Source organism: Polistes dominula, unplaced genomic scaffold (assembly GCF_049000335.1).
Source record: "Polistes dominula isolate Pdom_NZ unplaced genomic scaffold, Pdom_raw_medaka contig_20, whole genome shotgun sequence".
Taxonomy (NCBI): Eukaryota; Metazoa; Arthropoda; class Insecta; order Hymenoptera; family Vespidae; genus Polistes; species Polistes dominula.
In genome coordinates, this window is record NW_028301147.1 from 6,709,287 (window position 1) to 6,736,427 (window position 27,141).

At 31.4% G+C, this 27,141-nt stretch overlaps 4 protein-coding genes, 1 long non-coding RNA gene and 1 other non-coding gene across 7 annotated transcripts; 3 read left to right on the forward strand and 3 right to left on the reverse strand.

The window, feature by feature from the left end:
* Positions 1-104: 104 nt before the first annotated feature.
* On the reverse strand, positions 105-8,227 carry Karybeta3 (karyopherin beta 3). The gene is made up of 9 exons (XM_015335211.2): positions 8,068-8,227; positions 6,884-7,033; positions 6,012-6,238; positions 5,835-5,931; positions 5,009-5,574; positions 4,489-4,597; positions 2,445-4,192; positions 2,147-2,366; positions 105-2,065 (listed from the first exon to the last, which is right to left on the reverse strand). Exons 1-9 carry the CDS (start codon positions 8,146-8,148, stop codon positions 1,970-1,972), a joined length of 3,294 nt encoding a protein of 1,097 aa, XP_015190697.1. The 5' UTR covers positions 8,149-8,227; the 3' UTR covers positions 105-1,969.
* LOC149030954 (small Cajal body-specific RNA 8) lies at positions 5,682-5,810 on the reverse strand. Its single transcript, XR_016178257.1, has one exon.
* Positions 8,228-10,711: 2,484 nt separating the features above from the next.
* On the forward strand, positions 10,712-11,382 carry LOC107074173 (ubiquinol-cytochrome c reductase complex assembly factor 2). Its single transcript, XM_015335351.2, has 2 exons — positions 10,712-10,871; positions 11,088-11,382. Exons 1-2 carry the CDS (start codon positions 10,801-10,803, stop codon positions 11,380-11,382), a joined length of 366 nt encoding a protein of 121 aa, XP_015190837.2. The 5' UTR covers positions 10,712-10,800.
* Positions 11,366-12,961, forward strand: LOC149030955 (putative methyltransferase-like protein 15 homolog). Its single transcript, XM_015335352.2, has one exon. It carries the CDS (start codon positions 11,366-11,368, stop codon positions 12,545-12,547), a length of 1,182 nt encoding a protein of 393 aa, XP_015190838.1. The 3' UTR covers positions 12,548-12,961.
* Positions 12,604-18,774, reverse strand: pug (pug C-1-tetrahydrofolate synthase, cytoplasmic). 2 transcript variants are annotated; one of them, XM_015335350.2, is made up of 13 exons: positions 18,575-18,774; positions 17,757-17,822; positions 16,933-17,268; positions 16,125-16,217; positions 15,906-16,047; positions 15,694-15,805; positions 14,878-15,443; positions 14,496-14,799; positions 14,192-14,409; positions 13,642-14,105; positions 13,276-13,528; positions 12,963-13,148; positions 12,604-12,891 (listed from the first exon to the last, which is right to left on the reverse strand). In XM_015335350.2, the coding sequence occupies exons 1-13, from the start codon at positions 18,598-18,600 to the stop codon at positions 12,802-12,804; spliced, it is 2,856 nt and encodes a 951-aa protein (XP_015190836.1). In that variant the 5' UTR covers positions 18,601-18,774; the 3' UTR covers positions 12,604-12,801. The 2 variants fall into 2 exon arrangements, with proteins under 2 accessions (XP_015190836.1, XP_089033209.1); XM_089177083.1 differs by lacking the exon at positions 18,575-18,774 and adding an exon at positions 17,397-17,490 and having other exon boundaries at positions 17,757-18,519.
* Positions 18,775-19,161: 387 nt separating this feature from the next.
* Positions 19,162-26,584, forward strand: LOC149030956 (uncharacterized). Its single transcript, XR_016178143.1, has 3 exons — positions 19,162-21,724; positions 25,241-25,543; positions 26,052-26,584. It is a non-coding gene; the product is annotated as an uncharacterized LOC149030956 (long non-coding RNA).
* The last annotated feature ends 557 nt before the right edge of the window (positions 26,585-27,141 follow it).

Here is a 27,141-nt window from a genome sequence, read left to right on the forward strand (position 1 = left end):
TGTTTACTCAAAAATAAAATCTTGATAATAATCGTCCGTATTTCTTTTTAATTTAGCTTTTGTAAGCTTCATTGATATAGTTGGTAGGGAAAAGAAACGAACGATTATAAAGCTGAAGTTTATTTTGACTTAATAATAACTTTAAAATAATCTCTATATAATAAGAATTATAGATATTTCATGCTTTCACTTTTTTTAAGTCCTTATTCTGTTATTGTTATGTAACGCATAAACAGTCTCCTTTATCGTTATTCGATAAATGTTACAATTTTTTATGCGTTTCATTAAAATCATTTACTGATCTACGTGAAATCATAATTAAGACAATATTTGTCATAAATTATTGATATTTGTAGTCAATTAGTTTGACCTCATATACTTGTTTGATATTCATATACTTTGTTGTATTTACACATAATCGTTTGATCATTATCGCTATTAATTATCGCACATTATAATAAAAAGAATGTTATCATTATGAGCGTTTACGTTAGAACTACTCACAAGTTTCTTCATGGTATATTTTCCATCGGAAATTTTAATGTAATATTGCATATTACAGGATTTATAGTATATAAATAAATAGCAACAAGAACAGGGAATTATTTAACACTATTTGTCACTCAGTCATTTTTTGCATAACGTCTCTTTTCACAATCCTTGTCAGTTTTCTTTTTTTAATCTGTACTAAAAGGAAACGTAATGTCTTAATAATGGTCATTTCTATTAAATAATTAAAAAATCAGAGAATCTAAGAAAAAAATAGAATAATAATATTAATGATAAAAAAATATAAGAGAAATAAAACACCATTAATTGATTATAAAATATACGCAGTGTTGTTTCTTAATTTTCAGTTATTAAAACGTAAAGACATGTCTTATGTAATTCATTTAAATATAACTTTTTAATTTTTTCTTAATGGAGTTAGATTTTGTAGCAGATCTAATTAATTGAACAATAACATTACGTTTCATTCAAAAGGCATTCGTATACAGTTACGTCCAACTTCAACACTGCAATATTATCAATGTTAGCATTAAATAACATTTACTGTACCTAAATTTAATAATAAAAATACCTAAATCACAATATTACAACATTATCTCAAAGCAATGTTTAATTGCTTTTGTAAATCTATCTGAATAGATATTTTCATAAGATGTATCGTTTTTTCTATCGAAAGAACCGACGTGCAGTTCCAGAACAATAGATGAAATAAAGAAGTATGCGAAATCGCAGTGACAAAAACATCATGTTTCTTATAATTACATTTGCATAACAAAACTGTTTAGTGTCCGTAAACACTATTTGATTTATAAAGCTACATTTTTCATATACAGATTCAGCATAACTCGACTCTCGATGTTCAGATAATTTTCCCAAAATTTTAATAGCTCTGTTTATCTCATTCAAGTTCTATTTCTCTTTCTTTTGTTTAGCGAAGAGTTTTAAGATTAGTGAAAGAAAATTCTGTGTATATATAATACATTTGATTAATATCGTTACCATCATGGAAGAGTATTATAAGAAATTTTATTTTTGTTTCTTTCAAATTCGTTAGTGCGAGTTCGTTCATAGTCATGACCTTTACATTAGTATATTACATGTGTATTATACTGCATTGCGGTCAGCAGTGAATAAAATTATCAATTTAACGATTTGATTTTGCAACAATCCCGAATACTAAAATTGATATCGTTAAAGAATTTGATAATGCAGAAATATACAATCAACAATAAGTAGATTATTAATAATACGTTAAACAGTAAATATAACTGTTTATTTGTTGATAGTTATTAGGCTGAAGAAAAAATCCCATACGTACAATCTAGCTACCTGAAATCTTGGTAATTTTCCCGTAATAAGGATACCTTAACGCGAGTATGATGTTTTTTTTAAATTAATATTCTTATTATTTTTTTTCTTTACACTAAAGTTTTTGAAATTTGACGATAAAAGCAGAGGGCTAATTGGTTGTCTGTGCATTGAGTGCTTCACTCAATGCCTGTTGTTGATCCGTCGTTAAAGCATTTATACATGCTTGAAACATAGATTCGTTGTTCTGAAATAATATTATGTTACGAAATTATTCTATTTATATATAAGTAAATTTTGTATTGTTAATATCAATGTGGTTACGTACCTGAATTTGTCTAACGATACCAAGAATCCTGGCCATAACGGGATCTTCTGTAGGCACAGCTGCTCTGTGAAGGGCTTCGGCGAAAAAACTTATTAATCTAGGGAGGTTTGAATTGTTGGGTCCTAAAACTAATACGTGATTAGCTTCAATCAAATCACATAGATATCCATAAACATGAGGAGCTTCATCTTCGTCCTCTACAACTGGCAGCCAAGACAGCCTAAAATGTAATAAGATTAATGCTATTAAAAATCTTTATTAATAATAAAATTTATTGATCATATAAAATGATATTCACCAGTGTGGAAGAATTTTGTCTACGTCAATGGCTGTGTTGTTATATTTTAGAATTTTTGTCACTGCTGATATAGCATTCTCTGTGGGATTAACATTTTCTGGTGATCTAGATTCTGGATCATTTATTACTTCCATTAACCTTGGTAACGCTTCAGCACATGCTTGAGCAAATGCTTCTCCTCCAAATTGACCTAAAACTCCACAACCATATGCTGCCGCTTGTCTAACTTCAGCAGATTTATCTGATACATATTGAATCATTGGCCGTAAAAAGAATTCTTGGTATTTTGCGCACTCAGGACCACCGAATTCTATTACATCATCAAATACACATAAAGCCCACTGATGGTCTGACCAAGGCCTATCAGGACTTAATAATTTTACAAAATGTCCACAAATTTGATCGAAACATACGAAAAATGATGATTTATGTGTTACAAAAAGAGCGTGTAAAATATCTGCAATTTTACTCAGAGTGTATGTGTCTTCATTATCTTCATCTTCAAGCTGTTCTTCGACTACTTCGTCGTAATCTTCATCTTTTCTTTTTTCTAATCGAGCTACTGCTCTTTCAAAATGTTCATTGAGTAATTTATTCAATAGACGTAAAAGTTCTGCCATAGGTTCGGTACCCAAACAACCAGCTCCTAATGTTTCTATACATTTGGCCAGAGAGTATAACAGTTCTAACAATACATCAGATTCTGGTTCCGTGTCAATAGCTTTTAACAATTCAGGACAAATGTAAGACCACATTCCTTCTAAATACTGTACTCCTTTGATTTTTGCACAATCAAGAAGGCATGGTAAACTTGATGCAGCTGCGATACGTACACCATCATGAAAATAGAATTTTAACATAGGAACCATAAGCCGCACTACCTCTTCAGCATAATCCGCAAATCCTTCTTTCAATTGACGAGCATAACAAACCAGCATTTCACATGCGGATGCTTTGTCTTCTAAACCAGCTGTTTTAATGCCAAAATTTTGTTGTTCTCCAAGAGAAACAAATTGCCAATCAACATCTCCTTCTATACTTTGCATGTCTTCATTATCTAACAATGCAACTTCTGGTTTCATTGCAGCAGTACGTAGTACAGGACCCATTACTAATGGCAAGTATTGTTCAAATTGTTTTCCAAGAATTTTACAAATGCGTACCCAAGCAGAAATTAAGTAACTTGTTTGAGGATCATCGTCGGGTAGATCTTCAGAATGTGTTTTTAATAACAATTCCATTATTTCATTAGCATCGGCAATGAATTTTTCTGGGCCAACAGCTACACCTATGAGACTGACACATTCTATTGTTTTTCCTCTTAACATTTTGAGCTCTGGTAAATTTGCATTTTGAATAATATATTTTAGACAAGGCATTAATCTGTCATAATAAGTAATAAACTGTTCTTCACATGTATCAGCGACAGAAGCAATAGTTGTTACAACTTGTTCTAAAACAAGTTTAGTACCCTTCTCAACTAATTCTTGAAACTTAGCAGAGAGTATGGATCCAAGCTTTGCCATAATAGCATCAAGGTACATAGTTAATACATTTTTTGCACAGTCTTCACTGAAATTAACAAGTGCAGCTCCTGCATGTGCCTGTACTCTAGGATTTGCATTATCATCTAATACCATAAGTAATCCAGGTATAACTTTATCGTGGAATTTTTTTTCGAATAAAGGAGCAAAGTCTGTTGACATTTGTCCTACTGCATTACAAGCAGCATATCTTACACGAGGATGCTAAAAAAAGAAATGATAAAAATTATACGTAAACAAAAATAATATAAAATATAACGTTTATTGTATTTTTGTACGTTTCAACACTATGATTATTTTTGTTTAAAAATAATCAGCTCTCAGAAACTTCAAAGCCAATATTATGAAAATCATGTTACTAAAACAGTACTATGAATACACATATCAACTTCTCTATTATTTTGCCAAAAATGTTTTAATAATCATTTTCAAAACTTTAATGAAGTTATTTGTCTTATTCATGGCTTTTTATTTTTGAGAATAATTAAAATCGTTCTTACAGGGTCTTGTAAATATTGTATAACACCCTCCATAATTTGTGGTAATATAGATTGCATTTGCTTGTGGCATCCCTCACCAACAGCAGATATAGCCATCAGTGCTGCGTGTCTAAATACAAAATATTTATTGTCAATAATTTAGCAAACTATATATAATATATACACAATACGAAGTAATAGTATAATGAAAATGTTTGTTCCAAAACTATGATGATAATTTGTTATTAACATCAACTCTCTTAGAAGGAACATGCAATGAGAGTCTCCACATTCTATCTATCAGAACGAAAGATAGAAATAAAAGTAATCTCATTGCTTACTCTGCCACAGACGTAACGCGATTACGCATATTAAATATATAACCGCTGACTATTCTGTGGCCTTTTTGTATGAAAGAGTAAATTTCTTTTTTTATTAATAATTATTTTAATATTTTATATTATATATATAATTATATTATATATATTATTAATTTATTATAAATTAATATTGAAATAAATTATAGATCTTACTTATTTACCTGTATTTCCAATCAGTGTTACTCAACATAGAAGGAATATTTTGCACTATAAGCGGCAGCATGGTTTTACCACCTAATCCACATGCTAATCTGTCTAAAGCACTTTCAGCTACTACATTATTACTGTCGTTATCTTCTTCTATAATTTCATCGGAGAAACTCCATTTATCATCCTCCTCTAAGTCTGTCATCATTTTTAAAACCAAGGGTACTAATGCTGTTATGTATTTTCCACCAACTTTACGAACCATTGCTGGTGCAGTTTCTGAAAGTGTTACTAAAACTTCGAGAGCTAATTGTCTCCAGGAATCTTCCATTTCTTCATTTGAAAAAATGTTCATACACATTTCCATGATATTCTCTAATTGATTTCTCAAAAATTTAGGTGTAGACTCAGCTAAGTCAATCAATACTTTTAATAAAGCATCATCAACTTGTTTTTCTACGGACTGAAGAGTTACTTGCACAACTACTGGTAAAAGTTCAGAAAAATGTTTCTGTATATGATCTTCTTTTTCGTGTAAAGTTATAAAAGCGCCTATTGCTCTTACTGCTTGGAATCTAACCTGTATGATCAAAAGATATATTTATTTTAGTGACAAAAAATATTTGTTTAATTATAATTATAGTTAAAAAATATTTTAATGAATAAGAATGTAAAAAATTAATATATGCATGTATGCCCCGTATCTGTCTGTAAATTAAAACTTCACAAGCTACAGTCATCAGAAGGCAAATTTTTGTAGGAAGACGTGTGACGAGAAATTTTTAATTTTTAGCATCTCGTGTAATCAATCTTCCAAGTTTGTATAAACTAATTATTTACCTCATAATTTGTATTATCCGTGACTGATTGTTGTAACATTTGCTTAATAAGATCAAGATAATTCGATTGTTGATTTCCAAATACACCAGGGACGGAACTGTAAGCAATATTTTTATTTTCTTTGGATTTTGGAAGTCTTAATTAAATCCAATTTAAAATTAAAAGTTGTTAACTTACGTAAACATTCTTAATGCACTTTCTTTTAATGCCGGTAAAGGACTATTAGCGCATTGGAACAGGAACTGCAAAAATTCTGGCCATTGATTGTTTCCATCTTCATCAATTAAATTACGAGCAACTTCGGCTGCAATTTCACATATTTTACGACGAATTGTTTCTGTTTGTTCATTTTGAACGTATAACAAGATTTGCTCTTTTAATTGTACTTGTGCCTCTGGAGGGATCTGAATGAAAATTATAATATCAATATTTTTATATAGAAATATATAACTTATTGATTTTTATTTTTAATATAAAGACAAAAATTATTCTATAAAGAGGGAAACCAATGATAAGAGAACAATTTAAGAGAATCATTAATATTTGTTGAACTTTTATATAATAAAATAAAATAAAATCTTTATTAACCGTTTAAGTACCGGAAGGTTTTCAAAAAACATGGTCTAAAACAGCTTAGCAGCGCAATACTATTCCATTAATTAAGTGAAAAAACCAAAGGTCACAATTGCGCTCCTTTAATTAATGGTTGACAATGGTCAAAAGCATGCCGTCAGTTGTCTTTATCGACGAAATATGCTTATTTTTTTCGACAAGAAATTACAAAAGCGCAAAAGTGGCCCGTAGTACTCAAACGGTTAAGAAAGTTAAGTTAAGATAACTATGGATAATATATTTATCATTGGCAATACTTGTTGGCACTAACTTCAAGCATAATATATAGTTTGCTTAAAACTATTTTAGTTAGTTTCTTTGACATAATTTATTCAACTAAATTTTTATGTGCCTATGATATACAGAAAGTTACATATTATAGATATGTAAAGAAATAATTAAATATTCTAATATACAGATATTCTTATGATTAGTACCTTAGAATAGAAGTCCATGAAATCAGATGAAAAAAGTCGGCGCAGTAGGACTGCAGCCATAGCACGCATTTCTTCTGTAAGGACATTGTTGCAAACCGATGTTAAAAGGAATGTTACCTTAGATTCCACCGGAAGATTGTTATATGCTTCCTAAAATTAATTCATTAAACAATTAAGTCTTTGTTGTATAATATCTTGATAATATTTATCAATTTGAGTATATATGATTTTTTTTATCAATTATAATACAACATAAACTATATCTATTAGAATAAACTTCATAATTGGAAATTTAAAAGATTATACAAAAATGTTATATAAATTGTGTTAAATAATATAATATTATGTATATTTGTTGTAATATAATATAGATATAGATTTTCTTTATTCAATAGTTTCAGTAAATAATACATCATTTTAAAATAAATATTGTTTGCCATTAAAGGATAAGGATCGATTATCAAGTCGCATGTGATTGAATTTGGAAATGAAAAAAGAATGATATAAATCATGCCAACGTATATGCATGTATATAAGAAAAATCCAATAAATTTTATAAAATGCACAAAAAACCAAGCATAAAAATTGCGCTTATACAAATTTAAATCGATATAATTTTTTATACGAAAAATTTTTAAATTCCGGAACTGGAAATAAAGGTGCATGTGGGAGGGAAGACACATTGGATGAATGCAATCCAACAAAAACTCCATGCTGTTTAGTATACTATATTTTTATTCGCATCATTGATTATTTATATTTAAAACAATATATAGCGAATTTGATCTTTCGGCACGTTCTTTGATTATTTCTTTTATAACCATGTTAAATTATATGAAAAAGTGAATAAATGGATTTAGCAAAGCACGCAGTGCCGCGCGCGACACCATTTTGGATTTTTATTAGCTTATTCCAAACACTTGTTAGCATTCATTCGAAAAGGTGATAATTCTTATTAACATCGATTTAAACATATAATTATTAAATGCGTATGAAATAACGGATTAAAATATAATAAACATGTGCAATAAAAATATAATGATTTGAGAAATCATTCATGCTAAGTTCTGACATGTTGGCAACGTGCTCCGAAGATAATCAGTGAATCATCGAAATTCTTATATTTTTCATGTTAGAAATGTATTCATTAGATTTATTTGAAAAATTAGATATTATGTACTAACCTCCGCTTGCGTTCGGGCATCATTATCTGCGCTGAGAAGTGTGTTTAAAATTTGTTGAAACTGTTCGAGATCTGCCGCCATTGTCGCCGAGCGAGTGAACGACGGCACGCTAACATGACTCGATCGTCATTTGAAAGTACCAAATGGACTATTAGAAATGTCCCTTCTTTCTACCAACATTAGAAAATTTAGAATCCATTGTGTCTTATGAAATACACATATTATTTGATTTTTCCTCTTGGTTAATAAACCATTTCATTGTTATTATTTTATTTATAAATGCATAAGATTTTCAGTAGTTATTAAATAATTATTTTTAATTATTTATAAAAATATATTATACTTTATTGAGTCAAAGATGAAAATATTTTATTTTTAAGGTTGGTACTATTGAGTTGATACTGTGTAAAATTTGTGATTGGAAAATTCGTATTATTACATTGTAATGCACCAATAAAAAGCAAAAAATAAAACGTAAATAGTAATTATTGATCAATAAATAAAATGTTAATTTTTTTTGTTTAAAAATAAATTTTGATAAATTTCATTCAAATAATATCCACATATTTATTTCAATTATATTTGTTAAATTGGTACTTTCTAACCTACAAACACGGAGATAGAGAATAAAGAGAACGATCACTATCAGTGATCCCAGAGACTTTAGTTCGTCTGATCGACACAGGAGCGTAAAATTATCGTACGCGCGGGAAAATTATTGTACGCTCCGGGAAAATTTGAAATCAGACAATTTGTCGGACGAGATTTTTAAAATGTGGAAAAAGTGTCCAAATTCCAACTTTTTCTCTTTGAGAGATTGAGAGATTGACTTGTTCCTACAGAGATCGTACACGGATCGTACACAGATCGTAGTGGTGGTGGTGGTGATGGTAGGGGTAGTGCTGCACCTTTCCAAAATTTGTTTACTAAAAAAAAAAAAAAAAACAGGTCATCAAGTTTTCGAAATTCCAAATGGATCGTACACCACGAATTTTGGATCGTACAGGTCTCATAAATTGTGTCCCTTAAAAAAATAACAAAATACCAATATTTATTTCTGCCACTAAGGTGGCATAGTGATCATCTCGATCATAATGATGTCACAGAAAACCGTTGAGCATTCATATTTGTAAACACGTTGTAAACATACATATGATGTGCTAAGTAGAGACCCTGTAGGAGGGACGCGCCATACATATTGCTGGGGTTGCTATTGGCTGAAAATTTTGGGAGACAGCTTCCGATGCAACGCGCAGCCAAGTTTATCTTTAATATGTATAAATAACGGCTGTGGTTAGTTATGAAGATAAAATACCCAGGAATCCTAGCTGATTTATTAATATTGGAAATGAAAAACAAATTGAACGATTGATTAAAATAATTGTAAATATAATATATAAAGTAGATAATTGTATTTATCAAAATTGTATAAATTCCTACAAGTTGTTTTGAAATTTCAAAATACTGTAATGCCTTTTATCAAATCAAACTTAATTGAATCTTTCTTTTTGAATTTATAATAATTTTTTTGTGTAACCTATTTTATTTTAATATAAATTTTTTAATTATCATTAAATATGGTTCATTTTTTTCTGTATTTGATCCAATTCATTATTTAATAATTTTTTCAAACCAATTCACCACTCTACCCCCATACTATTCACTATTACTATTGTGGGAAATCCAATAACCGCGGGCCGAATGGCTAGTTACTGACCACCGTAACGACCAATGAGAAAGCCGGACACGACAAGGGATTTCACCTTTTTTATTTGTGATCTCTCAGAACAGATTTTATTCAACAAGATACAGAATTTATACACACACGTACAATGAGATACAGAATGATAAATTGATATGGAAGAGAGAGCAAGCGCAGTCGACTGATAAGCTTGGCGATTGATATCGAACTCCTATCGAAAAATCGATGATCTCCGAGAAGCGAGGAGATGATCCGTGATGTTCGTCACTAGGCCCGACCAATCAGATTCCCAGGCGCAATTACGCCGCGAGTTCTGAATAATCGGCCGCCTCTATATCATGGTCTGGTTACAAAGCCGAGGTAGAAAGTGTCGCTGCTAGACACGCGCACCTCTAGTAATTTTTGGGTACGTCTGCCGAACTTGGCGCTAACAGCCGCGAGATGTCGGCACCGTCCGGGTGCATGTAGAGGGTTTCTCTATAGTAAAGATAATATTAGACTGAATTTGTTTTATGATCTTTATTGTTAGGATGCGACTTGCTTTTCTTTGTTGTACACTTCTCAACGGCTACGCACAGACTGTACTCGTCTGGTGACCACGCTTGCTAGCGTGGTTCCCTAGCCTTCTAGTAACTTAGATGGCGCGACCATCGGTCGTACCGCTACATGCAAGACATCGGAGCTACGGATAGTCAACCATGGGGTGTCAGCACCAAGCAGGTGCGGATCGCCACACTATATACAACTTTTATACTATTTAAAATGTTTGATTCATTCGCGCGCAATCACATGACTACATAAGTTCCTGTCCCCCAAAATTCTTTGGCGCGTCCCTCCTACAGGGTCCCTAGTGCTAAGCAGCTACAGCGCACCCTGGAATAAAACTTTATTTGTTCTATATTTAGGGGAAACTTTTATACATTGCGATCGTTCTCTTTATTCAACTCCGTGCCTACAAATAAAAATATATGAGTACACGACAGAAAGAACGAATTATTGAAAACTGGAGTTTACATTATGCAAGTTAGGACATGGCTGGTAACTATAGGAGTTTTTTAAAATTGATAGAATCTTGGCCATTAGATAAATCAAAACTTGACAGGTAATTTAATGTACATTACAAATTTTATATATGTACAAATGATAATAGAAATAATACAATTTATATGTATAATGATACATATCATTAGATTAATTTACACTTTTATAGGTTATAAGTAATATTAGTAGAGTTATCATTCTTATGATAATAAGTATTTATATTTGTGAAATTTTGTTCTTATGTATAACATAAGTGTTGTTCATTTCTTTTATTCAGGGATTTAGGTCAACATATTCGTGATCAAGTGAAACTTTCTTTTTCAAAAGGTGATATTACTACTCCGGTGGATCAAGAACAGTGTGACCGATATTATGCAAGTTTGAAAAGGATCGTTTCTAATCATTATGGACAAATATACACACGTAGTTTCACAAGCACTGCAAGTGGCTTAACAGCAGAACAATGTAACATTGCATTAAGTCCTGAGATGAAAGAATTTCTTGAAGAAGAAGGAAAGTATTTCGGTATAAAACGTATGTTAAATAAATATAAAGATGATTCAAAGGAATAATTATAAGATTAGTTTATTTTACTTATACGCTTTATACAGTAAAAAAGTATATCATGAGACAAGAACACAAGTTCATTGCTTAACAAAAATTAATAAACAAAATGTAATAAGCAAAAGATATTTTAGTCAACAAAAAGATATACAGGAACAAAATATAATTAAAAATAGTAACGAACACATACCTGTCATGGCCAAAGAAGTCATACAGTATTTACAACCGTCTCCGGGTAAAATCTATGTAGATATGACCTTTGGTGCTGGAGGGCATTGTAAACAAATTTTGGAATCAGCACCAGATGTTAAAATTTATACACTGGATAGAGATCCGGTTGCATACAATATTGCACAAGAGTTATCCAAGAACTATCCTGAACAAGTAATACCTTTATTAGGAAGATTTTCTGATTTACCATCATTACTTAGTGAACATAAAGTTGAAAAGAGAAGCATCGATGGTTTTTTATTTGATTTTGGATGTTCATCAATGCAATTTGACGATGCAGAAAGAGGTTTTTCTTTGTCAAAAGATGGACCTTTAGATATGAGAATGGACGGTTATAGATGTCCTGAAAATCCAACTGCCGCAGATGTAATAGAGAAAGCAGATGAGATTGATTTGTATCAGATATTGAAAATTTATGGACAAGAAAAGAAGGCTAGAAAGATAGCACGTGCACTTATTGAAGCAAGATACATGTTTAGAAAATTAGAAACAACTAAAGAATTGGCTCAGCTTGTTGAATCTGCGCTTGATAATGAAGTCAGAAGAGATCAATTGGGTAGATTCTCACATTGTGCAACTAAAACATTTCAAGCCTTTAGAATTTTTGTAAACAATGAATTAAATGAGATCAATTATGGCATGGTGCTTGCAAACAATTACTTAAAAGTTGGTGGTTGTTTGATAACAATATCTTTCCATTCATTAGAAGATACCATTGTTAAAAGGCACATGACAGGAAATATAGCAGATAGTGTGGCCAATACTATACCATTGAAATATCTAAATCGTAGTAAGACTTTTAGTGTTAACGAATTACAAAATTTAGTCACGTCTCCATGGATAATGCAGCATAAGCATGTATTGACACCATTATGTGAGGAAGTCGATAAAAATCCTAGAGCTAGATCAGCAAAGTTTAGAGCCATTACTAAAGTTATATAAGTTATATATAAAATAATGAAATATTGATTTTTTTTTTAGAAATAATACTAATGTGCTCTTGTCAGTTATTTATATGATAACATTTTATATAGAACATATAATACATATATGTAATATATGTATTACATAATTGTATTGTATTTATGTATATACATAAAATACACAGAGTATGAAAAATATAAATGACAGATAAAATTATTACATTATGAACAAATATTTAAACATGTTTACGTGAAAAATGATTTTTTTTATATTTAAAATAATCCTTCTATCTCATTTGTTTCACTATTCCAATCCATGTCATAAATACTTGGCCTAGTAGAAAGACCTGGCATCATCATAATCTGTAATTTTTAAAAATATTGATTGTATATAAATTTAAAGAAATTGATCAATATTTAATAAAAAATCTTACCTCTCCAACAGAAGCTACAACAAATTGAGCTCCAGCAGATACATATATGTCATTAACATCAAGTTTAAAACCGGTTGGAGCACCTTTGATAGATGGATCTCCTGTTAATGAATTGGCTGTTTTTGCCATGCATATAGGGTATTTGTCGTAACCTAATGTGTTGTATACTTTAATTTTTTCTTTTACCTAAAATTCGAACAAAAATCGTAAAAATTATGTTATTATTGTGTATACGTTACTACATAAAATATACAATTCTATTGAATATTAAAGGAATTGTCTTCATTAATTTTATTTATTTAAATTCACTCACTTTGTCTGCTAAAACAACTTCTCCAGCGCCATACATTTCTTTAGCAATGATGTTTATCTTTTCCTCAATACTGAGGTTCAGATCATACAATGGTTTAAAGTTACTTGGTTTTTTTGTTGCAGCGATAACTGCATCTGCCAAATCTGTTGCACCTGCTCCACCATCAGCCCAGTGAGTGCAAATTACTGTATCTACTGCACCACTCTCTGATGCCACTTTTTTGATAAGCTGTAATTCAGCTTCCGTATCGGTACTAAGAGAACAATATATATTATTTTTATTATAATAAGAAATTTTTTTTTGAAATCTATTGTAAAACAAATTTTTTACAAATTTTTGATACTTAATGTTGATTGAAATACTTACGTGTGCGAATTTATAGCTACAACAACGGGTACTCCATATTTCAGGCCATTGCTGATATGTTTTTGAAGATTTGGAAGACCTTTTTTAACAAGTTCAACGTTTTCCTCAATATATTCTTTTTTTAAAGCTGTTCCTGGGTTTACTACTGGACCACCACCATGCATTTTTAAGGCCCTTACAGTTGTAACAAGAACTACAGCATTTGGTACGAGTCCAGATGTTCTACACTTAATGTCAAAGAACTTTTCCATGCCTATATCAGAACCAAATCCAGCTTCTGTCACTACGATACCATTTGGTCCGACTAGTTTCAATGCAATAGCGTCTGCTATTATCGAGGAACAACCGTGTGCGATATTAGCGAAGGGACCAGCATGAACCATTACAGGTGTACCTTCCAAAGATTGCATAAGCGTTGGTTCGATCGCATCTTTCAAAAGGATAGCCATTGCACCAGTCATACCCTATTAAATTGATCAAAGTAAGCAAAGAATAAATATAAATGAATAGTAATACCTCAATTTCTAATAATCTTTAACTATATACGAACAAAATCTTCAGCAGTTAAGGGATTGCCGTTCTTATCGAATCCAACTACTATATTGCCCAATCTTTGCTTTAAATCTTCGACGTCTGTAGCTAAAGCAAGTATCGCCATTATCTCAGAACTAACAGAAATATGGAAAGAAGTCTCTCTTGTTTTATTCTTTTCAGTTGGACTTTGGCCAATAGTTATTTTACGTAAGAAACGATCATTTACATCAACCACTAGAAAGAAAATAAATCTTTAATAAAGATACACTTGTATGACTAACTATAAAATAATTAATTTTATTTTTTTTTATTGTACATACCTCTAGTCCACGTAATGTTTTGAGGGTCGATATCCAATCGTGCGAATTTGCGTTGTTCTTCTTCTGTCAATGAGTTTGGATCAGTTTTAGAGATTCCAAGTTTTTGTAATCTCCTTAATTGAATTTTGGAGAATTTTCGGACACCTTTAATCGAAGGTACCAGTCTGTCGTACAAAGCCTTGTCATTTTGAGTGGATTCATGGAAGTATCGAGCGTCAATTTGAGCTGCTAAAAGATTATTTGCCGCGGTTACAGCGTGGATGTCTCCGGTTAAATGAAGATTGAATTCTTCCATAGGAATTACCTATAATGAAAAAGATAACACGTTCTATTATAATTATCAGATATAAAATTGTATAATTTTATTTATGTATACACATACTTGTGCATATCCACCACCAGCAGCTCCTCCTTTAACTCCGAAAGTAGGTCCTTGACTAGGTTGCCTTAACGTAGCAAAAGAATTTGTTCCTTTATGTGCTGAAAGAGCTTGCACTAATCCAAGAGCTGTTGTACTTTTACCTTCACCGAAAGGGGTTGGCGTAATTCCAGCAACGACCACGAATTTTCCATTTTGCTGATCCTTCAGTCTCTTTAAGACATTTAAACTTATTTTACCCTTGTTATCTCCATAAGGGCTCAACTCGTTTGGTAATAGACCAATTTCTTCAGCCAAGCTTGCAATAGGTTTATATGTTTGACTTCTAGAGATGGCTATATCACTTGGGACTGGTCTTAGAGGATTAATTTTTAGAATTCTTAGTTTCCAATCGACATTAACAAGATTTTCAGCCATTTTTGTTGCCGATATTACTGTGTTTTTCATCAGCATTGCTACTGTCATAGGGCCAACACCACCGGGAACGGGCGTAATGTACGAAGCTACTTTCGAAGCTTCCTCATAAGCGACGTCACCTACTAAACGCTCACCGCTTTTTTTCGTAGGATCTGAAATTAAATACGGGTATTAAATTTAACGCAAGGATACATAATTCACAATATAACTGCGGTTATTGAAATGGAGGAAATTTATAGAATATTATTATGAAAAATACTATACGACTTTAGAACACAAAGATATTATAAGATCTCAAAATATTACTTTATTATTATATTTCTCGATATCATCGATACGAGACACTTTTTATTACTAAATTACATATATAGGCAATTAAGTACTCTTGTTTCTTTATCTTACCTGGAATGGCATTGATGCCACAATCTATGACAACAGCACCAGATTTTATCCAACTCCCTTTAACGAATTCAGGCTTACCGATAGCCACGATCAAGATATCAGCTTGAGAGATCTTGAAAATTAATTAAATTTAAAAACAAAGTAGTTTAGGAGCATTCGTGCTTTATATTCATTTTCGTATCATTTTTGGTCTTTTTGTTTGAAAAACTTACTATTTTTGGAAGATCATTCGTTTTGGAATGACATACTGTCACTGTTGCATTGTGCCATTTTAATAATTCGGCTGCAGGTGTACCTACAATTTTACTTCTACCTAAGACTACGGCTTGAGCACCAGCGATTGGTATACCGCTCCTGCAATATAATATTGAGTTTAAAAGAAGGGAAAATAATTTATACGATTTATTTACATGAAAGTTTCCTTCATTTACTTTTTAATGAGCTCGATACAGCCATTAGGTGTGCATGGGACAAATCCTGACATGTCACCGATTGCAACTCTTCCTTCGTTAATCGTGTTGAGACTGAAAAATAATGTTTTATATAATAAAATTATACATGCATCTATGCATATATTTTATTATTATGTACGTATGTTACATAATTTTTTAAATCATCGCTGAAGTTTTGTAATATTTTCATTTACCGGAAATCATGATAAAACGTTGATTTTTAATCTCATGATTAAAATAAAGATTTCAAGATTATTTCGGTAATTCTCCTAATAATATTTAATATCGTATATATAATCTATACTTTTGTCATAATGATAAAGTATGTAAGATTATAGATCTTTAGAGAATATGATGCTTTATTTAGAAATTCTTTTTTCTTTTTATCTCATACGTCACTCTAGGTTAAAGGGTGTACTGATTGTATACATTTTCACAATCGTACAGTTTTCAACGAGTTTCGTAAAACATATTTGTTACAGATTGATATAAAAAACAAACCAATAATCTAAAGCTACACGATAACAACATATTTATTATTTTGTAGGGAAAGTACCGATAATATGATGTATTATTATTACATCAATAATAAGATTTCCGTTAATTTTAAATTCTAAAATTGTATACTGATAAGAATTGAAGTAGTAAATTATTAATATTAGATTAAATTTACAAACCATATGTGGAATACAATTTTAAAATTAGAGGGATCAAAAATTAATAAAATTAAATTCTTTCAATTATTTTACTTATATTAGTTATTAGAAAAATAAAAATAATTATTTACCCATCAACATCTTTAGAAGGTGATACTGTGTCCGTAATTAAATTAGAATTAATTTTATTAACGCTATCAAGTGGCATTTGAACGATGATACCGTGAACGGTAGGATCATTGTTTAATTTGTTTACTATGTTGATCAGTTCAATTTCTGTTGTGGTGTTCGGAAGTTTAACATGCTGTGCATTTATTCCAATGTCGGTAGCTGCCTTGATTTTCATTCGTATATAAACGTTAGAATCTTCTCTACCACCAACTTGGACAATAGCCAAACTAGGAGTAAAGTTTGGTAACTTAGCTCTAAGGTTTTTTACATCTTGTGTTAAAGATGCACGGATTTCTCTGTAAAGTTAAATTTCCGTAAAAATTTTTCTTTTTTCTTCAATTTATTATTTTATATTTACAATGATAAATGAAAAATCATAATTTATTAAACGACAAACATATATACATATATTTAAAATAATTACATGCGCCGTTCAAATGCGGTTATTTGAATATAGTAAGAACGAATCCCGCCTTGATTTGATTGTCCCGCCTTTATAGATCCCCATAACCTTAAATCTTAGAAATATTCATGCAAGATTAGTTTATATATTTTTTTTATTACTTATTTCCATTATTTTCATCTTGAATAGATACATAAGTAATAATTTTTCATAATTTTATGTTAGTCACATGCCAATAATGCGAGAAATATATGAATTAATTATTCTTATGCATGCGTTGTGAAACACATGTTGAATTTACAGTTGGAAAGGAAAAATTATGTTAATGTTAGATGTTAATTAGCGAAATAGAAATACAAACAAATAAAATTTATTACTTACTTAGCCAATTGTGTACCAGATAGTACGATTCCTCGAGCCTCTGTAGACATCATTCGTTTAAGAAAACTGAAAAAATGAACGTTAATAAACACTCGAGAACCTTTCGTCCTGTTGCTTGATTAGCACGGTTTTATTCAATATTTTCCTATAGTAATTTCTTAACATGTACGTAGTTATGAACTAGTTAAGTATGTATATTCAATGCTGGATGATTGAACGTTAATAAAATGAACGTTGTTAGTGACGCGACCGGCTTTTAGAAACAGCCTCTGTGTGAATGGATGGATAGATAAGGTGATTCATAAGAAGCATTATGTCTTTTATATTATATGTCAGACGTTACTGAAAACATGACGATACATACATATGTTTCATAATAATCGTTAAGCGTGTATTTAAAAATGCAAAAATAACGATTACGTTAAAAGTTCATCTTGCGTTTAAAAATATTTTTGATGTTTTAAATGTATCACCCTGTATATATGTATCTACTGGGTCAACATTATACATATATGTATGTGTATATAATTTCTTTGCTGCAAGAAATCTGTTTTTCTATACTCATTATACATATCGTGTAGGGATACATGTGAATGGCAGATATGTGATAAATCGTTATATAATTTTAAGACGTTTAATTTTCTTTATTATTTTCATATATCAAGATTAGAATAATCTACTTTCAATAATGAAATTAAAATGTAACGTTATTAAATCTTTAAAGATAAAACTATAATAATAGTATGTTTTTATAAATTTATGAAATAGTCGATGTTTCTTTTTAATGAAAAATTAATTCTATAAAATAATAATCTTACCTAAAAATTTGCAACGTCCTGATCATAGAATTTGTTATCTTGACACTGTTATAAGAATTGTTAACCCTTTGATTGCTAAAGGCGTATATATATGTATGCTTTCACAAGTCTATCAATATATAAAAAAATACAAGACGTAATATACGTTTTCACGTATCCATCAATATATACGAAAGGCATATATGTACGGCTTCTGCATTAGTTTTACTATATATACACTTAAAGTTTACAATTTAGGTTAAGTTATTTAAAGTAATTTAAAATGTTACTTGAAATAAATAAAAAAAAGGAATATTTTAATTTATCTGCAAATATTATTTTTTTTAAACCCTAAGAATGGTATATTTAAAATTTTTGGGTACTCTTTTGGTCACTAGTCAATGGACGACAAGTCGCTGCAACTGCATGTGAGGATCGCGCCGTATATATTGATGTATTTCTTCTAGATACGCTGCAGTCAAAAGTTTAGTTTTTATATGCAACTAATATGTATATTCAGGGAGGATTTAGTAATCCATAGTTATCTAAAATAATCAACTTGTTTACAGATCATTTAAGCCGCGCAACTGTTAGCGATAAACTTTGATACTTAAGATGATCTTTGTTCATTTAAAATTTTGATCTATGTATAGGATGATATAAGTTTTAGACTTTTATTTTTTCATGTTTATAGATTCAATTTTTGAACATAAATTTTAAATGTATTAAAAGTTAATTTTCTTTGAACAATTTTAATTTTTAATTTAAATTTATAATGAAATTATCCTTCGTATTATTGAAACTTGGCTATAGTTAATTTGTAACTTATTTAATGATTCCACAAGTTTAAAATACTCTTATTGTTAGTTAGTAACTTTATTAATGATATTGCAAAAACGATTTAGCTTTTTGCCCTGTTATATCTATGAATATTTCAAAAGATCAAAGCAAGTATTATTTCTCATTTCGTATTTACTTCTCCGTACTAAATACTAAAGGCACTGGGACAAAAACAAAGATTATGTCAGACAGAGTTTACTTTGATGCTTCTAATGGCTTTACTCGAGTTATTTAGTTCAGAAAGCTCAGTAACGAAGATATTTCGATAAAATGTAAGGTGTGGAAAAATATATCACTTAGAATAATTGATAATAAGAATAATATTTTAATTTAAATATTATAGAATTGAAAAGATATTCAAAATTTATTGGCAATTAGGTAATATCAACATCTCGTGGTTTTCGAACGATCAACAGCGTATTTCTCTTGATATCGCAGAATCTTCTCCTTCGATCGTTCTAAGATTAGTAAGATTAACCAAGATTCTCTTTCCGGTTCGCTCTCGTGGCTAGCTGTTAAACGGTGGAACGCAAGTCCGACAAAGGAGTAACGTTTCGTGGTCGCATTCGTGATACTCCCCTTGTAATGTTGCTGAGGGCCAACCGAAAGCAAGCATATCCCCTGGGACAAGTTTATGCTCTCCTACGAACCTATGTACTTCCACCGGTTCTCTCTTCCTTATCCCTCTTGCCCATCGACTTTAATTACGTCTTATCTTCCTGGCTTTCCTAGACTCACCGTTGATTCCGAATTCCGATTGTCTCTCTTCACCGAATTGCTAATTTTCTACCAAAGTACTCATTTGTATTTTTTTTTCGATTTAATACACGTTATAAGAGCCCTTTAAGATCGCCACAAGAATCTCCGATGCAATCGAATTAATAGAATAGCAAATGGCAAACATTTGCTTACATTAGATCCTTTCGATCTTATTACTTTCTACTTGAGTAAATGAACGCTTTTTGAATGTTAGTATGAGTGTTTGTACCTTATTTAATTAATTGATATCAAGCTGATATACGTGGAAATTATTCATAAAGATATCGATTTCAGTGTTTCTGAAATAGCAGTTTCCATGCCGCCTCCAGTCCCAATTGGCATGAACTATTTTTTGTAACACATTTAAATTGTAGTAAATTTTATGGTATTTGAACGATTCTTTATTAGGATATTTTTGTTGAAAGAGAAACACTTTTGTTTGTTTACTCATTTATTGAATTTTATTTTTATATAAATATAAATCGTATGAAATTTCCTTTTTTGCTTTTTTTTCTATCTTCCAATTTCAATCTCGACTTATGAGAACAGCCCTGGGGCAATCTTAGGTGGAATCGATATAAGCATGAGTTGCCTCCACCATCATATACCCTCTCTCTGGACCATCCCATCCCTCTTTCGTACTTCCCTTGATTGGGCCAACCCTTTCGTATATTCCTCGAACATCTTCCGATGGCGTACTTTTCTTTTATCGTGTTATTTTCTTCTATATAATCTTCTACTATTTTTATATTCCATTATCTTATGTTAAGTACACGAGAACCGTTGAAAAACTGAGACACACTCTTTTTTCATTGAAGTTCCATGAGTTTACCGGTTCACTATTTACACGGATGGACAAAGCAGGATCGTTTAAGTAAGACTGGTTCTGTTGGATATGTAACTGTCGTTCTAATCATTGAGAATCCAAACCGGAATTTCTTGTTTGCACTGATATTAGAAAGAAGAAAAATAAGAAGATGAAAATAGAATGGAAATTTTATGAGAACACCAAAGATGAAATACATTATTATTGAAATATTTTGTATATTTCATTATATTATATCTAATTAGAAAAAACTTTGAATATCATTCTCTGATTTTTAGGAACCTCATCGATTCTAAACGTCAGGCTTATTATTTCCACCGTGATATTTTCTCTCTCTCTCTCTTTCTCTTTCTCTTTCTCTATAGATTCTCTTTCTCTCGATCTTAGCTTGGAGCAGCGTTTCGAGACCTCTACCTACCACCACTTCTCCTTTTAGCTTGCTTTTGCAACTAATATAGCCTTCGCGTTCGAGACCTGAACGAAAACGATGAAGGTAGGGGGAGGGGAGTGAAGGTAGAGGGGTGGTTACTCTGAAAAGGGAGCCGAGTTCGTAGCTTCGTCGCAACGAAAGTACCTACGGATTCCAACTTGTGCGGATAGTTATGCTTAAGGGTTCTGCGGAGAAACTAGCCTTGGGGTGACCGAGGCCGCGGATCATCAGTAGAAGGAGAAGTAAAGCGAGAAAGGAGTGCGTTAAAGTGAAGGAGAAGACTTGCTTCGAAGAGTAGGACAGATGCTATGGAAAGGTAGAAGGTTCTTCCATCTCCGCGAGGAACGCAACTTGAACCGCAAATTCCTTTACGGGGTTACAGTAATGCGGTGCATATCCACACTTGGCTTTGCTAAGAACCAACTCGATTTCGTTAATAGAACTCACATTTAACTTTGCACCGATTTCCTTCGAGATACTTCTACAGTGGACGGAGAGGTGTACCGTTCCAATTCTCTAATCCTATCTCGTCTTCTTCCTTGGTCCCTTTGAGAATCTTCTTAAATTTATTTACTCGTATCAAGGGACAACTCTTCTCTTTTCTTAACTTTTCATTTGATCTTATTAGATTTAGTAGTTGAAAGATAAATGTATAGTGTTATTTATTTCTTTTTATATTTGGTTAGGATTACGTTATTATATTAGATATTTGAAATAGATCAAACTAACATAAATGCATATATATAGATATGTGTTCTATTTTATGATTATAATTTCTCATATCGGTCGACGATCCTGTTTTCAATCAAGTTTCCTTAGAGCGGACTAATCGAAATTAATATCCACTTGGCACTCCCTACCATCTAGGCGATATCTCGAAGAGGGCACGAGATTGGATATACGTCGGTAATAAATAGACGATTGAACGTACCGTCCGCGTATCAGCCGGCGGAAGGGATATGAAATTAATACAAGTCCAAAGTGTCTAGGCCTATCCTATAAGGCGCGCTTCAATATATATTTCCCGATAGTAAGGTATTTCTGGCATCCTTAGGCTCCTCGAGCGGAAGAACCCTTCGATGCGAATATCAAGGAAATTAGGGACAGCACGTGGTACATCTGAATTATAGACGCTTCACCGAATTATCATGCCTTGATCATTGGGATTTCATGATTCGATATAATAGAACTGAAGGTCGTGATATCTTTTGATGTCCAGGTTAAGCTAGTTCTCTAAAGTTATTTAAGATCTTTAACCTTCAGAATATTCTAGGCATGTCTCCGTTATTAGCTAGATTAATTGCAATTTGTTTATTTTTCCTATTATAATAATAGATAAATAAATAAATAAATTAATAATTAATTTTATATTTTTAAGGATCAAAAATAGACTATTTAAAAGAGATTCAAGTTTGAATCATTTTTGTTTACGAATCTATGAAAATAAATCCATATAAAATGTTAGCGACGATGAAAATATATTTTCGTGTTTGGCTGCACAGTTGTTAGGTACTTTTCTCAGCACGATAAAGTTAGTCGAATCAGCGAGATTGAAAATATATCGACTGTTCGTATCGAAACGAACGACCATGGAAGTTTATAGGGGAGTAACTTTGGATTAGAAGTTTGAAATTGGATTGACATTATCATCTCGACGCGAGGTACTCGCGGTGATTGGATACATAAAATCAATGCTTTGTAATGTGTAAACTTTGCGGGTGAGAAACGCTTTGAGATACATGAAGGATAGCATTGAAAAATAAGGGAAATTCTTTATCGAAATTTCTTTTCTATTGACCACAGTGATTTATGTGTTGTGTGAGAATAAATTTCAATTACAATCGTATCATGCTAAGATTTTTTTTCGTTTCTATGATAAATTATTAAAGTTGTATTTATAGAAAATCGTTGATACCAAGTATTTCAACTGAACTTTATCGATTGATTTAATATTAAATGTATATTATAATTTGTTTATTTGATTTTTATATTAAGAGTATATTGAACGATAAGAAATGGGAAAACGTATAAAAAAATTGGATTTTTGTGAAGTAATTGCTTGCTACGATAGTAGAGTGTTTCGGTCAATACTTGAGAGTTCGGAGAGTACCCTAACTCTGTTCGAGGTAGGAACAAGAAAGATAACTTCGTAGAGAGGGTAAGACGTGCCTTGCAGAGGGTTGATTGGGTGTCCGCGCACCATCTCTGCTCCATACAGCATCACGTTTATCCCCCCGCTTCTCCGCGATGAAAGCGTTTCCCTTGTACTCCTCTTCAAAAATATGGCCGCGCCTATACTGATCTAAGGGGATTTGAATCCTTCACCCTAACGATCCATAGATTCAATGGAAGGGGAAAGATGTAGGGTTCTTAACTTGCTGAAGATGGCATGAAAATCTTTCCAAGTTAAATTCATGTATTTGCATAGTTTTATTTGTTCAATCTGTTTGGAGAATTTACGACGAAGTATTTAATTAAGTGATAAATAAAATATAAGATTATTTATTTAGAAGAAATGATGAATGAATGTAAAATTATAAATTTATAATATTTTTTTTAATTTACTACATCTACATTAATAATATTCATTATTTGATTGAATTTATCATGAATGTTAGTCATAAAAATAATTGACTTCATTATCACAATCAATAAAGCTTTGTATAAGCAAATTTGTAGTAATTTATATTCAACTGATACAATACTAAGAAATATATTTTTTACTATCAAGTAAAGATTATTCTGCAAAGAACGATAAGAGACAAGAGATAATCAAGGACAATTTGAGAAAATAGGCTTTTATATGATTTTTATACGATTCTTATTTCTATTACGTTTTATATAGCATGATACTTTATAAAATCGGTTTAGGTCAATTTACTTGATTAGGTATAATAAGTTGTAATCAAATAGTTATTTAAAACTCGTCTGTTGATTATTCAAATGCTTCATTGCAATAAAAGTTCAATTTAAAAAAGTGTAAATATACATTTCAAAGTTTAAAGAATCTTAGTATAATTATTTTATAACATTACGATTTCTTGTAGTAATACAGTAGTACTCCTTCTCTCTGATACTCGTCTTACATTAGATAACATTTGTGTTGCGAGGATGCAGTGGGTGGTAGAGGAGAGTGTGCAGGAAAGGGTTTCTGCAGGCCATTTGCAACCCCCATGGAACTGGGCAAACCAGACATAGAGTCTCGAGACTCCTATCATCTTAACAGCCATATTGAATTATGGTTATTACGACGTCCCATCCTTACGATATTTCGTGTCCTTTGAAACGTTGGGAAATTGGCCGATCGCGAGTTACCCTTTTTCAATACAAACTCAAAATCGCTCGAAGGCCGAAACTCTATCACAACTTAGAAGTAAGAATATTTCGCTTTTCGATAGTTAAATTGATTTTCAGATTTTGTGTTATAAAGGTTAACGTATCAGTATGTCGATATCAATGTTATTATTGTTTTGTATGAATTGAACGTTCCGAAGGTACGTTTTAATTCTTTTACGTGAGATTATAGTGTTTATGTTTTTATATATAAATATATAAAGTAAATAAATCCGAAGTAAAGACAAGCAAACGATCAGTTTCTTAAGTAGTTGAAGGAAGAAGGTTAGAGGTAAAGGATCGAGGATTTCCTCTCAATCACGACTCTTGGAAATTCTCACGGGAACGATCGGTCGAGTAGGGAGATAGCGCGATGCAGAATCTCACGGTATATCGGCTGCATCCCTTCTCTTTCAACCCCTACCTACTATACTCACCGTTTCCTGCGCTTCTCTCTACGAACCAGCGAATAACCTTAGTTACTTTGCTCGACTGTTAGGTTCCTGAAGCCAGAGCTGAGGCTGAAGTAGGAAACTCTCCGTTCCTAGGAGAGTCCTAGGTAATCACCGAACTTCGTCGCTCCCCCAGGAACGGGCTACCCCATCGACGTTCGTTTCTCACCCCTCTTTGCAACAGGAGCCGATATAACTTTGTTCCTGGGGGTGCAGTACTGCTTCACGAGGCCGGCCCTCGATTCTACGACCATCTCCCTCGTTCGCTAACTTACTCACTCTAACATAAGAAGGAAGACGACGATGGCGAATCTTCTCAACGAGCCTTCCTCCATGCACGTTCTTACAATGTGTGTTTTTGAAAAAAGTTAAGAAAATATATCATCTTTTCTTTTCTAGAGAAATGTAATATTGTGTTTTTTCTTTTAAGATTTAATATATAGAATAACTGATTCATAAATCTACAAGAATAGAAATTTATTGGAGATTAGAAATTTGATTAGTTGTTGTATTCCTTCCTAGTATGAAAATTTATTTTAGACTTTGATCTTACGGTCATCTCGTTCGCTCGTTCACTTTAAGGACGACAAGGATGATGATGATGAATCTTCTAAACGAATTTCCACTGACTTTTTTACGTGTGCTTTTCTGTAAAAGTCTAAAAACTATATTATTTTTTATTTTCTCGAGAAGTATAATATTGTTTTCTTTCTTGGTAGGTTTAATACATAGTATAATTGGCTCATAAGTTTACAAGAGAAGAAATTAATCGATGATTAGAAATTACATTAGTTAATATGTTCCTTCCTAGTATGAAGATATATTCATGATTAGAAAATGTTTAATTTTTTTGAGTAGAAATAAATGACGACAACACTGGCTGAGAGAATTTCTCTCTTATCGTAGAAATTCGAAGCAAGGCGGGTCGATGAACAATAAGGTCGACGGATAGATTCAGCTATCTCAACAATGGTGGCTTATTATCTTGAACAAAAGCGTCTTTCTGTTCTCCCTAAAGAGGGTGGTCCAAGAAATCCCAGGAAAGATGTGAACACCGTAAGCCTACTAATGGATTCCTTCAACAGCAGTTGTCGTCTTAAGATTGACCGACTTCAAACAGATTAATCTCTACGTCTAGGACACTCGACTTTCTATAAATTAGGGATCCAAATTCGAGAAAACTTTCCTGTACGAGTGTTGGTCTAATAATTTCTTTCTTTTATTATTGTTCTTTGTTTTCATGCAGAAGATATTTTGTCACATCGTTGTTTTTATTTACTATTGCATTTCATATCTTTATAACACTAAAATGAATTCTACTTTAAATTTATCAGTGAATATAAGAATGTAAGCTTTAATAATCTTTATTATATATATCTGAAAAATTTCAATTATACATTTGACTAAATATAGATAATTTCAATTAATATAAATCTATAATATAAGAACTGATAATATAAGAATTCTAAAAGTAAGAAAAAATGAAAAAATAATTTAATAATTGATCAAAAACCAATGGAGTCGACGAAAATGTCCAGCCATCTTCTAAGAGATGGCGTAGGTAGCCATTTTACGTGTATTTTCAATAAATTATTGATTCTGACCAGTGTCCAGTTTACTAGAGCCACCTACGCATCCTTAGAGCAAGTTTGTAGCTTGAATTGGAGCAGCATCTCAAGAAAACAGAAAATTGGTCGGTAATATAGTTTGCTTTTTTTTACTATGATAACTACTTTTTGTCTATTTTTATTTTTATTTAATTTTACTAATTATCAATGCTATCACTTTTGTTATAAATTTGTAAAATTGTTAGCACTATTTCAAATAATCATCTATACTTTATTATCGATAATAATTAAAGAATTAAAAGAAAATTAAGATATTACTTTTTACATTAAATGTTTAAAATGTTTATCAACTTTTTCTCTTTTGATAATTTTTTTCTTTT

What these genes read in the sequence shown, in the direction of transcription:
- LOC149030955 (XM_015335352.2), top strand. Translation starts at nt 11,366, where the DNA reads ATGATTCAAAGGAATAATTATAAGATTAGTTTATTTTACTTATACGCT.
- pug (XM_015335350.2), bottom strand. Translation starts at nt 18,600, where the DNA reads ATGATCAGGACGTTGCAAATTTTTAG. An exon ending in TCTGGTACACAATTGGCTAA is followed by an intron (nt 17,269 to 17,756) that starts GTAAGTAATAAA and finishes TTAACTTTACAG; the next exon opens with AGAAATCCGTGCATCTTTAA. An exon ending in CCTTAACTGCTGAAGATTTT is followed by an intron (nt 14,106 to 14,191) that starts GTTCGTATATAG and finishes TCAATTTAATAG; the next exon opens with GGTATGACTGGTGCAATGGC.
- LOC107074173 (XM_015335351.2), top strand. Translation starts at nt 10,801, where the DNA reads ATGGCTGGTAACTATAGGAGTTTTTTAAAATTGATAGAATCTTGGCCA. An exon ending in GATAAATCAAAACTTGACAG is followed by an intron (nt 10,872 to 11,087) that starts GTAATTTAATGT and finishes TCTTTTATTCAG; the next exon opens with GGATTTAGGTCAACATATTC.
- Karybeta3 (XM_015335211.2), bottom strand. Translation starts at nt 8,148, where the DNA reads ATGGCGGCAGATCTCGAACAGTTTCAACAAATTTTAAACACACTTCTC. An exon ending in CGGATAATACAAATTATGAG is followed by an intron (nt 5,575 to 5,834) that starts GTAAATAATTAG and finishes TTGATCATACAG; the next exon opens with GTTAGATTCCAAGCAGTAAG. An exon ending in TACAATATTTACAAGACCCT is followed by an intron (nt 4,193 to 4,488) that starts GTAAGAACGATT and finishes TTCTTTTTTTAG; the next exon opens with CATCCTCGTGTAAGATATGC.